Source organism: Rhinichthys klamathensis, unplaced genomic scaffold (genome assembly GCF_029890125.1).
Source record: "Rhinichthys klamathensis goyatoka isolate OS25496 unplaced genomic scaffold, OSU_Roscu_1.1 h1tg000176l_1, whole genome shotgun sequence".
Classification (NCBI taxonomy): domain Eukaryota; kingdom Metazoa; phylum Chordata; class Actinopteri; order Cypriniformes; family Leuciscidae; genus Rhinichthys; species Rhinichthys klamathensis.
The window spans coordinates 8,826,280-8,843,418 of record NW_026606705.1 but is presented as its reverse complement, the minus strand read 5'-3'; the positions used below and the strand labels follow the sequence as shown (position 1 = coordinate 8,843,418).

The following is a 17,139-nucleotide window of genomic DNA, read 5'->3' as shown; positions in this document are numbered from 1 at the left end:
GTAGAAGAAAGGAATTATGAACTCTTTGAAATGGTTAGAAGAGTTAAAAAGAGTGTTAAAGCAGCTCAAGAGGAGGGAATTCAAGCAATGGGTCATGTTATCGTAGCAAACGGAATAGCTAAATTGATGTCTGAGAGAAAATTAACACAAATTCCGGGAAATCTATCATGGTCGGAATGGATAGTTTTGACTATGGTAGGTGTTTTGCTGTTTCTATTAACAATACAACTCATCATATGTGTTACTAGAAGGAAGAGTACCAAGCCTGTTAAGTTGAATATTATTAACCAAAAGGATAGAACCGAGAATGGGATATACGGAGTGAAATAGGAGATTTTACACATTCTACACTACGAAACACAACCTCACAAACAATGAACACCCGCTTACTGATTTACAACCCTAAGGGATAGGATCCTTTAACATCAACATTTATTTTTGTTTATTATTTTAGCACGGAACTGAAGGAGTTAATTACTTAACGAGTTCAGGCACGGGCAGAAGATTTATTACTTTTTCTTTTCTTAGATGATTGGGGTTCATTTTAAATGCTTACACATAGACGTTAAATTACACATAGCATGCGGGGACATAACATGGGTTGGGTTTTTCGTTTTCCTTTCTGTTTCTATTCTTCTATCCTTTGTCTATTTCTTGGTCTGCTATTTCTTCTCCTCACTATCACTTCAATAGGTTGGCCACCTGGGGATGATGGTGTGGAACTGACGGCCGTAGTTCCAGTGGAGGGAGATGAAGACTAAAATTTCATCTTTGAATATAATTTCATTAATTAATATTATGTATCTGTATTATTATTCTTTATTTAGTATTCATAATAAGTTGTATTATCTTATGAAGTTTAAAATGCATGAGTAGACTATAGATTGCATGGACACATGTGTTTAAGGAACATATTTTAGACACAAGGAGGGTAGCTGGGAGGATTATGTATTCTGCTTAGAGGTATGTAATGTTCACTTAGCAGAGAGTTCCAATGATGAATATACTTCAAATGTGTACAGTTGGTATGCTCTTTGCAAGAAAATGAATGTTTCAACTGATGCAAATGTACCATTTGTATACCACTAATGTATACACTGAGAAATAGTTTCTTAATGTGGAAAGTGGATTGTACCATGTGCATATACATTTCATTTTAAGCATAAGCAATATGTTTTGTTACCTTACAAGGAAGCTGTAAGACTCTCTGTGATGTATAAAAACTCAATCTTACTGTACTACAGCAGAGAAACATGGAGGCATGACTGGGTGAGAGGAAGGAGAAACACGAAACGCATAGACCTGGCATGAATATAACATCTTCTCAGAGTTTCTCTCCTGACATATAAGAATAAAAATCTTTCTTGGCAAGATAACTGGTGTCTGGTCCCGTGAATTAAATAATAACGGGGAAAAGGCTTAATTCCAAGTCTACACCCTTTCCTAATATCTCCCAGAATCCATCAACTGTCACAAATATGACATAGTGGAATGCAGGTGACAAGCCAAGCTCCCAAAGCATGATCAGGAGACTTATGCTTCTCAATTTCCTATCTCACACCCTCACATTACAGCTTTCTTGGGAGCAGTGGCTAAAGGTGTCAAATGACCCTACAACTCTCTTAACACGTTTGTCGTGTGATAGAAAGATATCACATCGGGAATGAAAATGAAGGGGGCAAAGAATACAGCTCTAGTTGAGACCAAAGCTTCATTAACTCCTAACCACCAGACCTTGAGTTAAACACATTTTGTTAAACACACCATAAGCTCCAAGTAACAGGTTGTTTTAGGATGTTTTAAGAGGATGAGAAGGGTGACTTGTTCGGGAGGACAAGAATGAAGATGAATGTCATCCCAGAATGACAAGGACAATCATATACCTTCCATGTGGAGAAAAAGAATAAGGAAAGGACAGTATGGGGGTAAGTACAGGGTAGTGAATTGTGGATAGGCCTGAAACCATGCTTGCAAATTAATGGGATCTGGTAAAGAGACTTGATCCAGCATCTTGGTATGGACCTGTTTACATGACACCGTTTTCAGCCAAAATGTAAAACTTTTTATGCGTTTTGGCCATTCGCTTAATATGTCCCCCAGGTAGACACACCCTTGTGCATTCATTATTAGCATTATTAATCATTGTGGTATCTACTCTTGCATATCTACTGTTAATAAATTTCATAGTGTTGATGATCACTACTAGTTGCCCAGATTCTTACAAATTCTTCTGATAAATCAGCTGACCAATTTCCTCTAGTTTACATTAAATTCTAAATTATCGAACAGCTCTTTTGGGAGTGTTCTTAAATTGTTAAGATAGTATTCTTGACTGGTGCTCCATATTGCAAAGGGGGAGGGGTCATCTGATACACTCATAACTACACCTTAAGTGACACGTGATCAAAAATCACTACATCATCTGTGAATTGAGTAACATTGGGTTAAGTCAATTGAAAAAGAAAGTCATTTTAGAGGTAGAGCAAGTTATCAGATTTTGAAGAAAGATGAAAACATTTTTCTTTAGAATAATGTTCACTGGGAACGAAGAAAATAGGCTTGCTTTCATTTCATGTTGACTTTAAGCTTAGCATATTTTCAGTCATTGACCCCAATAACTTCCATTAGTCTATACAAACCTAAACAATTCTGATAATCTTAGCACTCTCTTCTGTAGCTTTCCCAATTCCAATCCTTTACAGGCACTGTATTGATCAATCATGCCTCAATCCTCTAAATCATGACTTTCTATATTTATTGAACAATATAAGCCATGACAGGTAAGGTGGTGCCTTAAGCTTTACCAGGGGATCTAAAAGACGATAAAATCCGCAAAGACCAAAATCTTCAACAATCCACAGGCAAGGGGATTATGGAAGGAGAAAGAAACCAGGATCCATAGAGGTGTCAGCCAGGATCACTAATCTCAATAAAATGGTGATAATTCATCTGCTGATAAACAGGATATTTGCGTGTCATGTTTTAGCTTGTGACTGGTTTTGTGTCACAAATTCAGCAGAAAGAAATAATTGCATCCATGAGGGTGCATAAATTAGCTATTATTACTGCATATCCCAAGGAGAATCGCTCAGGCTTTGGTTTTGAATAATTTTCTTCAGTCCTAAATTTGAGTAGAAGTCTCAGATGTGCAAGACTGATGATCAATCCAGGGATTAACTATCCTTTCCTTTTTATTCCTGTCAATGAGCATATGATTATAATCGATAAAAGTTCTGGATCTTACATGCTCATGATTGTTTTATTGTAAGAGTGTGAAAATTTAGTCTTTGGCATTAAATTTGTTTGTTTTTTTAAAATATATACATATATATATATATATATATATATATATATATTTTTTTTTATTTTATTTTTTACCTTCATTACACAGGCATTTGGAATAAAATCTCAAAATAACCAACATTGTATTATCTGAGATAATTGCCTATCCTTGGAGTTAGGCAAACCCTCAGTAGTAAATTGTAAATTGTGATTTCACTTAATAGACAATAAACCCAAGCCATATACAAGAATCAAAACTTCATAGAGATTTGGGTGTGGGCTCTTTTGACTTAGGTCAATAAGCAACCACTCACAACATCCTCGAATTGTAGCAGCAACTTTTGCTGGGGAAAGCACCCCTCACATAGATAAGCGTAAAAATCTACTTTGCAACTGTCTTCTGCTGCCCAGCATTTGGCATCCATACAGTAAAAATTTATTCAGCAGGATTTAATTTGCTGTGAGTTGTTTGCAGTCTCTCTTCCCTCTTAAGATAAAAACAAGCTTATAAAGATTATCCCGTGGCTTGCATGCCATTATCAGTAATCAGTGCATATTGACTGGTTTGTCCTTTCACATTTCAAGTTCAGGTCTTAGTTAATCCACATTTCCCAAAGTAAAACTCATCTGCTTTGAGCCAACCATGCAGAAAAAATCAATGTGGAATAAGAACAGGGCAAAAAAGGCTCGCTATTCTTTAACATTTCACCAATGAATATGTTGAATAAAAATAAGTTAGGGTGGCTCAGTGGGTAGCTGTAATGAGGTTAGATGTTGTAGGAAGAAGGAGGCGGGAACCGGCGAACATTCAACAATTTTAATAATAAACAAATAAACAAATACAAAACCGAAAGTAAAGACGGCAGTCCCTCATGGTCGACTGCCGCCACAATAAAACAAAACATTAAATAAAATAGTCCAAGAATGGCCTCTCTCGTCATTCACCGTCGTCGCTACTCCTTTTATGCCTCCGCTCCTCCGTGAGAGATAAGAGGCCGGTGCGTTGCACAGGTGTCGCTCATAATCAATCACGCCACCGGCCTCGCGCCGCTCTCTCACAGCCATCTGCCTAGTCCTGCTCGCCACATACCCCCATCGCCCCTGCCGCTCGGTCCTCAACCAGATGAGAGACTCACTCACGGTGCAATGCGATGGTACTGGACATCCGTTGGGGGACGGATGGCTCCTCTGGTCGAGGGCAGCCGGCAGCGAGTCGGAAGGGAAACTTGCTCACAAGTTCAACATCCACAGAGCTACAGTGAGTCGAATAGTTGTGACGTGGTCCAACTTTCTATATGCTTTACTTGGATCTCTCTCGATATGGATGACAAGCGAGATCAGTGAGAGCAAACTGCCCCACAGATTTCCATGGGACTTATGAAAACACCCAGGTCATCCTTGGCTGCACAGAAATGAGGTGCCAAACCCCTACCTCCCTTCTGCTCCAAAGTGAGGTATTTTCCACATACAAGTCGCACTGTACATTCAAAGCGCTTATTGGCATGTCCCCCCATGGAGCATTGACATTTGTGTCGGCACTTTTTGAAGGCTCCATCAGTGACAAGGAGATTTTTCGTCACTCCGGCATCACCTCCCTCCTAACACCCGACATGGAAGTTATGGTAGACAAGGGATTTCTGATAGATGAGCTAGTTTCCGGGAAAGTGCATCGCCCAGCTTTTATGTCCAAACAGGATCAAATGTCAGAGGTGGACATCCTTAAAACCCAGGCCATTGCGCGTCTGAGAGTCCACGTCGAGAGGCTCATTAGGAGGGTCAAAGAGAACAAACTTTTTGACACGGTCATACCTCTCTCCATTTGTGGGAATATAAACCAACTTTTTACTGTTGCATGTCTCCTCACTAATTATCAGTCCGGACCCCTGGTCAAGAAATGGATGGTCTGATTTTCTGGTGGCCGGATTACTGAGAGATGTAATATTTAAATCCCTTCTCTCTCTTGCTCTGGGGAGCTGGAGAAAAATCACTAACCAGTCGATGAACATCATCGACTGTAATATTCGGCAAATGTCCAAGACATCTGGAGAAATATACATCCTCTACGTTGTCCTTCAGGCTACCGGAAACTAGACACCCCCTATCGGTTTCGCAGCCGGAAGTAGCATATGCTAACGTGCACATAGTGAATTCAATTCAAATTAGCTTTATTGGCATGAATGTAAAATAGCACAATATTGCCAAAGCAATAGACCAAAAACCAAAAACCAAAGCCGAATCGATAACCGAATGGACACCAGCACATTTTCAGGAGGGAGGGATTTATAATGTCGCACAAGATATTTGATACTACCTTACCAGAAGAACAAGACCATCTGGACCAATAATCTAGTGAAATGTCAGCAATCACATAGAAGAAGAGCAAGTGTGCCTATAGAAGAATCTTTACTAGAAGAAAAGTGCAACTTGGCTTTCCTCTGTCCAGCAAATAATTGCCTGCAAGTAGCAATACTGAGCCTTCTCCTAATTACCATTATTTTAATTGAGGTTGACAGATAGTGCTAATAATGCCAAGATAATCTTCTTCATCTGACTAATTCTAATTCCCATTAGCCGGTGATAATTCTCATTAAATTAACTTTCTACTGGAGAAATTTCAAATAATGGGAATGAGACAAGTGTGTGTTGTTCTCATGTCAGTGGGTCTGTTCTATTCTCAGATGTGTTGCAGAAATTGATTTTTTTTTTTAAATAGCTAGTGCAGAAGTAATCCAGTTTAGCAAAGAAATGCAAAATGAGACTGCAGAGCAAGCTGCAGGGCAACTGAGGCAGTTCCCCCTTAAAAAGAAGGTATTGACAGACACATTTATTAACACTACAAAACAATTATTACAAAAATGTGGAAAAAAAAGTTTATAAAGTATTGAAGTGACGTGAAGGCCAAGTATGGTAACCCATACTCTAAATTTGTCCTCTGCATTTAACTTATCCTACTTAGTGCACACACACACACACACAACTGGAGCAGTAGGCAGCCATCCATACGGTGCCCGGGGAGCAATTGGGGGTTAGGTGCCTTGCTCAAGGGCACCTCAGTCGTTTCCTGTCGGTACTGAGAATTGAACCCGCGTCCGTGGGTTACCAGTCCAACTCTCTAACACTCTCTAACACTCTCTAACACTCTCTAACACTCTCTAACACTCTCTAACACTCTCTAACACTCTCTCTAACACTCTCTAACACTCTCTAACTACTCTAACTACTCTAACTACTCTAGTGGATTCCTTCATAATCCAGTCAATGACTAAAAGAATCAGCAAGGATGAGAACAGGCATCCTTGTCTAACTCCTGTTTTCACCCTGGAAGCTGTTGGTGAGCTACCCTCCATGGATGACTCTACAAGACTCTACATCATAAGATTTTCTAATCAGGTTAACCAACATTACTAGGATGCCGTAGTGTTGAAGGAGCTTCCAAAGGGTCTCTAGATCCAAGCTGTCAAACGTCTTCTCATAGTCGACAAAGTTGATATAGAAGGGGGAATTCCACTCCAGCGACTGTTCGACTATGATGTGGAGCATTGCGATCTGGGCTGTGCTTGTTCTATTCTGCTGGAAATGTGCTTGTTAATCTCGGAGCTGTGGGTCGACAATGTCCTTCACTCATTCATTCATTCATTCATTCAGATTCATTCATTCAAGATGAATATTAAGCTGTTTGTCTCATCCTCATCCTGAATCAACACTGAACTGACTTCAGCTGAACAATGACATTATTTTCTACTTTAGAGCTGCTTTACTCCATAATTGAACTCTGCATCATTGAATGATTATCCTCTTGTTGATCACTGTAAAGCTGCTTTGACGCAATCTGTATTGTATAAAGCGCTATAAAAAAATAAAGGGGACTTGACTTGACAGTGGTCCTTCCCATCATTTCCTATTTGTTTGTTTTTTTATGCATGTTTTTGCATGTTGGTTGCACCATATGACTTTGATTTGGCAAATGTTAATATTTTAACAAAACTGCTTTTCTGTCTTCTTTCAAGAAATAATAATAAAAATACTATGCCAACATTAACTTTCACGCATTTGCCAGATCACAGTGTACATTTTATAAGGTCATACATTCCTGATGGTCAGTGAAACCAGTTATGCTTTTGACACATAATATCTACATAAAACATAATCTCCATGCTGAAGTAAGCGACAACCCTGCATATGCAGAATAATGCATTATTCAGACCTAAGCGCACATGCTGATATCCATTAGTACATCTCAGAGACCTGTGCCATCAGAGGAGGGCCACTGGGGGCCAGTAGCTAATTAGGGCACTTCAACTCTGTAAAAGTAATTTGATGACACTGATGTGAGAGATTGATATTCACGCTTCACCTCTCTCTCCATCCACTCGAGCGTGTTGTTTACCTCCCGAAGCAATTAGACACCAAACAAAGACAGCAACTTATTTGCATTGAAGATACAATGCACCACCGTCAGTCTATCAGCACAATCAACAGCTTTCTAAACACTTTCAACAATGTCAATTTCAACACAACATCAATAAAGGAGTTTGAATTCACCAAAGTTTCCTCTGAGTAGTGTTTATCTGGTGTTTTAGGGAAAACTCCATATGCAAAAGCTCTATAAGTTTTAAAAATCAGAAAACGGAAGTGTCATGATGACATTGTGTCAGTAAAAATGTAGACTTGCTTTCTTTTTCTATTTTTCTTTCATAGAGTTACAGTGTCCTCTAGTGACAGACTAGGCTTTGGAACATTGGCAAGACATGACAATGTGTTGACATTAGACATCAAATAATCTGTTAGGTTATAAGTACTTCAAAACAAAGTAGAAGTGCCATTGTACCAGACAGTAACATAATGGTACTTTGCTTATACCATGGCAGTACATATTTACACTAAGAAAATACATTACAAAAATTAAATATAGGCTTCTATACAGTATTGAGATTGAATACAGGGTTTCCATGGTTTTTAGAAGATACTTACACGAATACAATGGTACTACTATGATACATGTCCACCAAATCATGATACTACCACAGAACATTTAAGTATTTTTGTGTAGCAATGAAATGTAATAGAGCATAAGCACCATAATAGAACTATCATAGTACCATCATACCAACAATCTTTTTTTCTTTTTTTTGTAAGGGTAAAAAAATGCTGATCAACTCATTTTTTAAATTTGTTTAATGAAGCAAGATCTGAAAATGCATTTACTACAAAAAAAGTAAAAGAAAAAAAATAACACTGGTGCTACCAGGTACCATGATGGTAGTCAGGGTTACTGGATTAGTTTTGAGTTGACAAAACCAAACCAATCCAATCAGGCTTTGTTGGTACTATGATGCTGATCATCAATTTACTCTGTCAACTCAGGCTTTGATCCTGAGTTTAGGAGTTTAGGTGTGACATCAGTAGCGAACAGCCAATCACATGCTGTGGAACAGTGAAACTGCGATTCACTTCTGAGAGAAGCAGCACTTCTCTCCTCTGCAGAATATTATGAGATTGAAAAAATAAATAAGAATTTAAACAAATTTACAGAGCAAAAAAAAAAAAAGATATGTCTATGAAACTAAACAGGACATGACAACTAAAAGATGAAAAAAAAATCTTGCTAAATCAGTTCAAGTAAAAGTTGTGAAGTTAGTTTATATAGTTGATATAGAGCGTATCGAACATTTAAGCTCACATGTAGTCATTTTCCTAGCTTTATCTATTGATTCTAATGCTTATTTATATTACCTTCCAAGAGGGTCAAAAATAAGAAGATCTAGCCGTTTTTAAGGCCTTTCTGTATGCAGTAGTGCTGTCTTTCCACAAAATGTGAAAAACTTCTCGTTCTGTCAGGACCAAATACGATTGACAATTAGCATACGGTTTGGATAGGCGGTATGGTTCTGTTCTGGGCGAGAACTCCCTGCGCATCTATGCAGCCTAGCATGGATAAGAGCAGCAAAAAAAACCCTTAGGGTAAACAGAACAGAACCAACATGAATGTATCCAGATATAATTAATTCAAGATTTTAAAGTACAACGAGAGGAGGAGCTGGGGATGGAGGAGGGTAATTAGCTCCCGAGAAACGTGATAGCTGCTGATAATACTGAAGACTGGTTGCCCACTGAAGCTAAGCAGGGCTGAGCCTGGTTAGTACCTGGATGGGAGACCTCCTGAGAAAACCAGGTTGCTGCTGGAAGAGGTGTTAGTGAGGCCAGCAGGGGGCGCTCACCCTGTGGTCTGTGTGGGTCCTAACGCCCCAGTATAGTGACGGGGACACTACTATAAAAAAGAGCACCGTTCCTTCGGATGAGACGTTAAACCGAGGTCCTGACTCTCTGTGGTCATTAAAAATCCCAGTAAAAGTCTTTTGAAAGAGTAGGGGTGTAACCCCGGCATCCTGGCCAAATTTGCCCAGTGGCCTCTGTCCATCATGGCCTCCTAATCATCCCCATATATATACACTGATTGGCTTCATCACTCTGTCTCCTCTCCACCAATAAGCTGGTGTGTGGTGGGCGTTCTGGCGCACTATGGCTGCCGTCGCATCAACCAAGTGGATGCTGCACATTGGTGGTGGTTGAGGAGATTCCCCCTTCCATGTGAAGCGCTTTGAGTGCCTAGAAAAGCGCTATATAAATGTAATGAATTATTATTATTATTATTATTATTATGTATACAGTGATAGGCATCGTATTCCTATAGGTAGACGTGGATCAGCTGAGAGTCAGCTGATGCGAGCTTGACTAACGTGACCTGCCAGAACAATAGGTTACTTGCGTAACCCCGGTTCTCTGATAGCATTAAGTGAGGTGTCTCACTATGGGATACGCCCCTTCCGCGTGTTCCTCAGAAGCCCTATTACATTACGCCAGCCCCAATTGGCTGGCAGACATGACGCTGTGTCTGGGAGTGGCTACCCCACCCCTCCGTATAAGAGGAGCAGCACAACGTCATTACGACATTCAAAACAAGCACACCTCTTCCTCGCTTCACACAGCAAGGAGGGTGATCTGGTGAGACACCTCACTTAATGCTATTAGAGAACCGGGGTTACGCAAGTAACCTATTGTTCTCTTTCAAGCATACGTTTCGTGTCTCACTATGGGATATCCTAACTCCCGTATTGCCAGATAGCCTGCCTCGAAGTCCTCTGCCAACCACAGCACCACCTCCAGGCTGAACGAGTCTTGAGTCATGACTCAACTCCAACGCTCAATACCGCATGTGCTAAAGTCTGAGCTGTAACATCCAGTTTATAAAACCTAGCAAATGTATGCGGCGAGGACCAACTCGCCGCTTCGCAAATATCCTGTATCGTGACTCCTTTAAAAAGAGCCCACGAAGTTGACATTCCCCTTGTTGAGTGTGCGCGTAAACCAGCTGGGGGCTCATGACCCTTACTGGAATATGCCAGTGAAATCGCCTCCACTATCCAGTGCGACAAACGCTGCTTAGTAATTGGCTTCCCTTTACGTGGTTTCACCCAAGATACGAACAGCTGATCACACTCCCGAAACCCTTTGGTTCTTTCGATGTAAATGCGTAAAGCACGCACTGGGCACAACTCATTTAGCTTTTGCTGTTTTGAAGAAGCAAAAGGTGGTGAATAGAAAGCTCTTAACTCCAAAGGAGTGATAGAATTAACTATTTTGGGCATAAATGCAGGATTAGGTCTCAAAACCACCCCTGCATCCTCGGGCATGAACTGTGTACATGCTGAATGCACCGAAAGTGCGTGAATCTCACTTACGCGCTTCGCCGAAGCCAAGGCTAACAGCAGCGCCGTCTTAAACGACAATATTTTCAAATCGATCTCGTCCAGTGGCTCAAATGGGGACATTGAAAGAGCTTCAAGTACCAGTGCTAAATCCCATGAAGGGGAAAGCGGTTTTGAAACTGGTAAAGCGCGACGCGCCCCCTTCATGAACCTGCATACTAGAGGATACTGCCCAACGGTTTTATTATCAAACCCTATGTGACAAGCAGAAATAGCGGCCAAATACACTTTTATGGTTGAAAATGCTTTCCCTTGGTCTATCAAATCCTGTAAGAATGATAGAACAACTGCCACTGAACACTGAAAGGGAATCTCGTGCTTAGCCGCGCACCAGCACTCAAACACGCCCCATTTGCATTCATAGAGTGACCTAGTCGACGAAACTCTAGCATTCTGTATGGTTCTGATAACATTGTCAGATAGACCGGTCATATTAAAATTCAACCACTCACTGGCCAGGCCCATAGTGCCAATCGTTCTGGGTGGGGATGAAAGATCTCCCCCCCTGCTTGTGACAGTAGATCTCTGCGTAACGGGAGAGACCAGGGGTCTTCGTACAGCATATGTATGATCTCCGCCAGCCAGTATTTCCCCGGCCACCTCGGAGCTATTAATATGAGCTTTAGTCCCTCCTCCCTCACTCTGTAGAGTGTTGGGGATATTAATGCTATCGGTGGGAACGCATAGAGGAGAGTGCGAGGCCAATCGTGTGCCAGTGCATCTATCCCCAGAGGCGCGCTCTGATCTTTCAGGTAGAAAAACAGAGGACACTGAGCATTGTCGTGCGACGCGAACAGATCCACTGTCGCTTTGCCGTATATTTCCCAGATTTGTTCGACCACTTCCTTGTTCAATTTCCACTCCCCGTAAAGTGAATTGCCTCTGGACAGCAGATCCGCACCCCGGTTCATGACACCCTGTACGTGTGTCGCTCTCAGGGATGAAAGATTGGCATTGCTCCACAAAATCAGTTTGCGTGCCAGCATGTGTAAGGGAAGTGATCTGAGGCCTCCCTGTCGATTTATATACGCCACAACTGTAGTGTTGTCCGTTCTCACGAGAACATGATGCCCTTTCAGAAAAGGGAGAAAATGCTTCATTGTCAGAAACACGGCCAGCATTTCCAGATAGTTTATGTGAAGATTGATCAGATGATGACCCCATCTTCCATTCACTATCCTGCCCTCGTACATGCCCCCCCATCCGTACAGCGACGCGTCCGTCGTTATGACTTTTCTGGCCTGAACCACGCCCATGGGTACCCCTTGAACCAGAAAGGTTGGGTGTCTCCACTGACGCAGTGCAAAGACTGCCTCTGACGTCACTCTCACTCTCCTTCGGCAGTGCCTTAATGGGTCCAGTCTCAGAGACGCTACCCAGCGCTGAAATTCTCTCATGAATAGTCTGCCTAAGGGAATAACTATTAGGGCTGAGGCCATCAGTCCCAATAATCTGAGGCATGTGCGGAAAGAGACATTTTTCCCCCTCTGAAATTCGTTCAGGCATCGGGTGAATTTTACCACCCTGTCCCGTGACAGTCGCGCTCTGAAGGTCACCGAGTCCAGTGACAGCCCCAGATACGTTATGGACTGTGCGGGAATCAGAACACTCTTTTCGGTGTTTAGTTTTAAGCCCAGTTTCTGTATGTGTTCCAGAAGCATGGTTGTGTGATATCTCACTTCCTGTTCTGACTGAGCTGTCACCAGCCAGTCGTCTATGTAAGTAGCGAGACGGATGCCTTTTTCCCTGAGCGGGGTCAGGATGCACTGGCACACGATTGGCCTCGCACTCTCCTCTATGCGTTCCCACCGATAGCATTAATATCCCCAACACTCTACAGAGTGAGGGAGGAGGGACTAAAGCTCATATTAATAGCTCCGAGGTGGCCGGGGAAATACTGGCTGGCGGAGATCATACATATGCTGTACGAAGACCCCTGGTCTCTCCCGTTACGCAGAGATCTACTGTACATTTCTGTACATTTTATAAATACTCTTGGACTCAGAGACATGCCAAATGGGAGAACCAGGTATTCATATGTCACTCCGAGGAAAGCAAACCTCAGGAATTTCCTGTGGGGTGGGTATATCTTTATGTGAAAATATGCGTCTTTCAGGTCGATCGATGTAAACCAATTGCCTAGACGCACCAGTTTCAGGAGTGTAGAATGAGTGAGCATTCTGAACTTGTACTTCCTTAAGTATTTGTTCAGTGCACGTAGATCTAATATGGGACGAAGGGCACGAGTCCCTTTCTTTGGGACTAGAAAGTACCTTGAGTAAAACCCACTGTGGCTTTTCTCGGGTGGTACCACTCTTATCGCCCTTTTGTTCAGTAGTGAATAAATTTCGTCCTGAAGAACATGTTTTAATTCTTCCCGCACATGAGAATAAATTATCCCTTTGAAGTGCGGGGGGGAAGTGGCAAACTGCAGTCTGTACCCGAATTGTATTGTCTTTAATACCCAGCGGGACTGTGTGCACTCTCGCCAGTTGTTTATTTGCAGCGTTCTGGTGCCATCGTGTGGCTGAGTCATGAATGAGTTCGTGGTCTGTACTGCGGATGCGTGGGCACTTAGCGCTTGGACAGAGTCTGTGTGGCTCATCACCTCTAAGGGATCGAAAGCTCCCTGAGGTGATGTTATAATGTGTTCTGTTAACATGTTTTGCAAAAATTTTTGGGGCATTGTGTTTTGCAACATTCTCTGGGGGTACAGTGAAAACTTTATTGAATTTTGTACATGAAAAGTGCTTGTGACTAGTGGGTTGGTGTGCACCACTGCACCGTTTCTTTTCTTTTTCACCACTCTGCTTCCCCTGGCCCAACCGGGCGCTGTTTTCCCCACAGAACATCTGTGAACAGTGGAACTCGTGATTTGACGAACGCTGAACATGTGAGGGTCGGGAGTTAGCGAACTGGGGGGCTGTTGACTCCCTTCCCTGGTGAAGACCCTGTCAAACCGTCTTCTTCTTCCTCCTCGCTCCCTGAAGATGGGGATGAGGATGAGGTTGAGGGGCTGACTGGACCGTCTGAGCTGCTGCAGGCGGATAGTTCTTCCTAGGCCAGGCAGTTCTCTGTTCCTGTGCTCCGCTCTGACCCGCTGCATTCACGTTAGGTCTCTGCCGTTTCGGAATGCGAAAGTTGGGGGGTGGGCGGGCCGTGGCCTGTGCGAAGGTCTGTCGGGGTGGCGGAGGTGGTGCAGTCTGCGTCTTGGCATACAGAGCTGCAGGGCCTCATCATCCCTCTTTTTCTCTTCGCATCTCTTTTGCATCAGTGTCAAAGCTGAGCCGAAAATGCCATCTGCAACTACCGGTGCGTCTAGGATGGCTTCTTTTTCCCTGTCAGAGAGATTAGCGAGATTAAGCCATCGAGCTCTCTCCTGGATAACCATTGTGGCCATGGCTTTCCCGGCGGCTTGAACCGCGCATCTCTGAAGACGCAGAGAGAGATCCGTTACAACACAGATCTCTTCCCAGTGTGTCTGACCTGGCATGGTAGTCACTTCGTCCTGCAGCTCCGCTTGGTATGCGGTCAGCAGAGAGATCGCGTTCATAGCCCTTACAGAGAGCGCGACTGCTTTGTAAGCGCGTTCCGTCATGCTTGACTGGAAACGGTCAGCTTTAGATGGCAGCGTCGGATTTGCAGCCGCCGTGCGCTTCGGTTGCAAGTGCGCGGCAACTAATGGCTCCATGGGGGGCATTCGGAGAAGGCCCTCCTTTTCCATCCCCTCTACATCTAGAACGGAGCCACCCTGCACGGGCATCTTGCTTGTGAACGGCTTGTCCTTCCACGTAACCGCTACCTCCTCCAGGAGCTCCGGGAAAACAGGAAGGAGCTGTCGTGCTGCCCGTTTTGCACTCGGCAGTCTCTTACCCTCATAGCGAGACTTTGCAGTCTCTGCTATCACGGTCGGCCACGGAATATTAAGTTTTCCCGCAGCGCGTTTGCACACGTCCTGCAGGTCAACACTGAGAAGTGGGGAGGATGGTGTCCTGTCCGCCTCTTCCGTGGATCCCGCCGCCACGAGGAGTTGTGCCGGGTGCGCAGGCCGAGGGAGGAATGGAGAATCTTCGAAGTCTTCCTCTTCGTCAGAGAGAAGAATGTCCGATTGCCCCTCTTCCTCGTATTCGACCGCATCCTCTTCCTCATCCGTGCTGAGCAGACTGGAAAGAGGCATGCACGCATCGAGCTGTTCACTCCAGGATAGAGCTGCCGTGGTGGGCAGTTCTACAGGAATGGATACCTGCGGAGTGGCAGCTGGTGCATGGCTAGGAGTCATGAGGGGATCCTGGCCCGACAGGCTAGCTTGGCGTGCTAGCCTGCGACGAAGGCTCTTCGTGGTGAAGCGTGCGCAGTGTTCACACGTGCCGGGATTCTCGATCGCCAGTTGAGCATGTTTCAGCCCGAGACATGCAGAGCAGACCTGGTGTGTGTCCTTGCATGAGATCTTGTTCCCGCATGAACAGAGTCGCACAGAATCTCCCTCACTAGCCTGGATAGTCTGCATTGCTGCAGCCATCATAGTATCGAACAGTCCTTGCAATCGGCTGGAATGCAAATCGAAAGAGTCAGACGAAAAACGGCGTGGTGGCCAGTAATTCGTCCAAGAGTTCGTAGAAAGTTTCAAAGGCTTCTAGGCTTCTGGTGTGAAGCGAGAAGAGGTTTTTGAATGTCGTAATGACGTTGTGCTGCTCCTCTTATACGGAGGGGTGGGGTAGCCACTCCCAGACACAGCGTCATGTCTGCCAGCCAATTGGGGCTGGCGTAATGTAATAGGGCTTCTGAGGAATACGCGGAAGGGGCGTATCCCATAGTGAGACACCGAAACGTATGCTTGAAAGAGAACCACACAGTTAGAGAGTAGATAATGATCTGAGATGTCATCGCTCTACTGTAGAATTTCAACAGCATCAACATGGGGTGTGCGATATCACGATTTTTGATCGCAGACTATTAACATGTCTCGACGATCTGCTTTTGAATAAATATCGTAGTATTGTGCTATCTGTTGCAGTTCTGACGCCTCCGTCTTAACATAGGCCTACTGTACTGCTGCGTTAACATATGATGTGTGAATGTACGTCGCATTGCAGAGTTACACTCACGGGACACTGCAATTCACAAAAGTTCATTATTTGCATGTGCTTTAAAGCCTTGCGGGTTAAACATTTTAATTTGGGTGCCGATGAGCTGTTCTAACATGTACTTTCCTGAGCGCATACACCCGAAGCGCACATGCACTAAGAGCCTGTTAGTTTAGTTTAATTTTTAAAGTTTAATTTAGAGTCTTATTGCGCTAATACTGTCAAATACATGGTTGGTTATGTCTAAAGTTAAAGCATTCCACTTGGCGGGTGGATTTAAAGTAGGCTAATGTAATCGTCTGGTTTTAGCCAGGTTTCTGTCAAACACAGCACATCTAGGTTATGATCTGTAATCATATAATTTACAACAAGTGCTTTTGAAGAAAGGGATTGTATATTCAGCAACCCGAGCTTTATCATTTGTTCATCTGATTAACCAGTATGTCTGCTTCCTAACCTTGACCTCAAGGTTCAACTCTAAGACTATGTGCCATATTACTACCCCAGGAGGGATTAATACCATCTATACAGTGCTTAGCATAAGTGAACACACCGATGCTAAAGTTGACTAAAAAGAGGAATAAAAAATCATCTTTTGGAAATTGATCTTAATGCCTTAATTTAAAAAATGAGAGAAAATCCAACCTTTAAGGACACCAATTTTCTTTGTGAATGAATAATGTATCAAATAAATAAATGTTCTTCCTTAAAATTAGCCCGGTTCTGTCAACACTGCATTGGCTCCCTATTAAACATCGTATACATTTTAAAATATTGCTGATAACTTATAAAGCACTGAATGGTTTAGCTCCCAGTACTTGAGCGAGCTCTTAACGCATTATAGTCTGCATAGATTAGGTCAGACGGAACCGGGAACACTTAAATCCTGATGTACTCTTTACATCATAAGAAGAATGGTATCTACGCTAATATTAGTCTCTTTGTTTATCCCAAGGTTTACCGCAGTCCGTCGGATCCAGGCCGTATCCAGATCTGATGAAGGACAG

The 17,139-nt window shown here is 43.1% G+C and overlaps 2 protein-coding genes across 2 annotated transcripts; both read right to left on the bottom strand.

Moving 5' to 3' along the window:
* Positions 1-10,463: 10,463 nt before the first annotated feature.
* On the bottom strand, positions 10,464-11,480 carry LOC130092366 (uncharacterized). Its single transcript, XM_056260207.1, has one exon. It carries the CDS (start codon positions 11,478-11,480, stop codon positions 10,464-10,466), a length of 1,017 nt encoding a protein of 338 aa, XP_056116182.1.
* Positions 11,481-11,488: 8 nt separating this feature from the next.
* On the bottom strand, positions 11,489-14,154 carry LOC130092365 (uncharacterized). The gene is made up of 3 exons (XM_056260206.1): positions 13,789-14,154; positions 13,019-13,677; positions 11,489-12,836 (listed from the first exon to the last, which is right to left on the bottom strand). The coding sequence occupies exons 1-3, from the start codon at positions 14,152-14,154 to the stop codon at positions 11,489-11,491; spliced, it is 2,373 nt and encodes a 790-aa protein (XP_056116181.1).
* Positions 14,155-17,139: the final 2,985 nt, after the last annotated feature.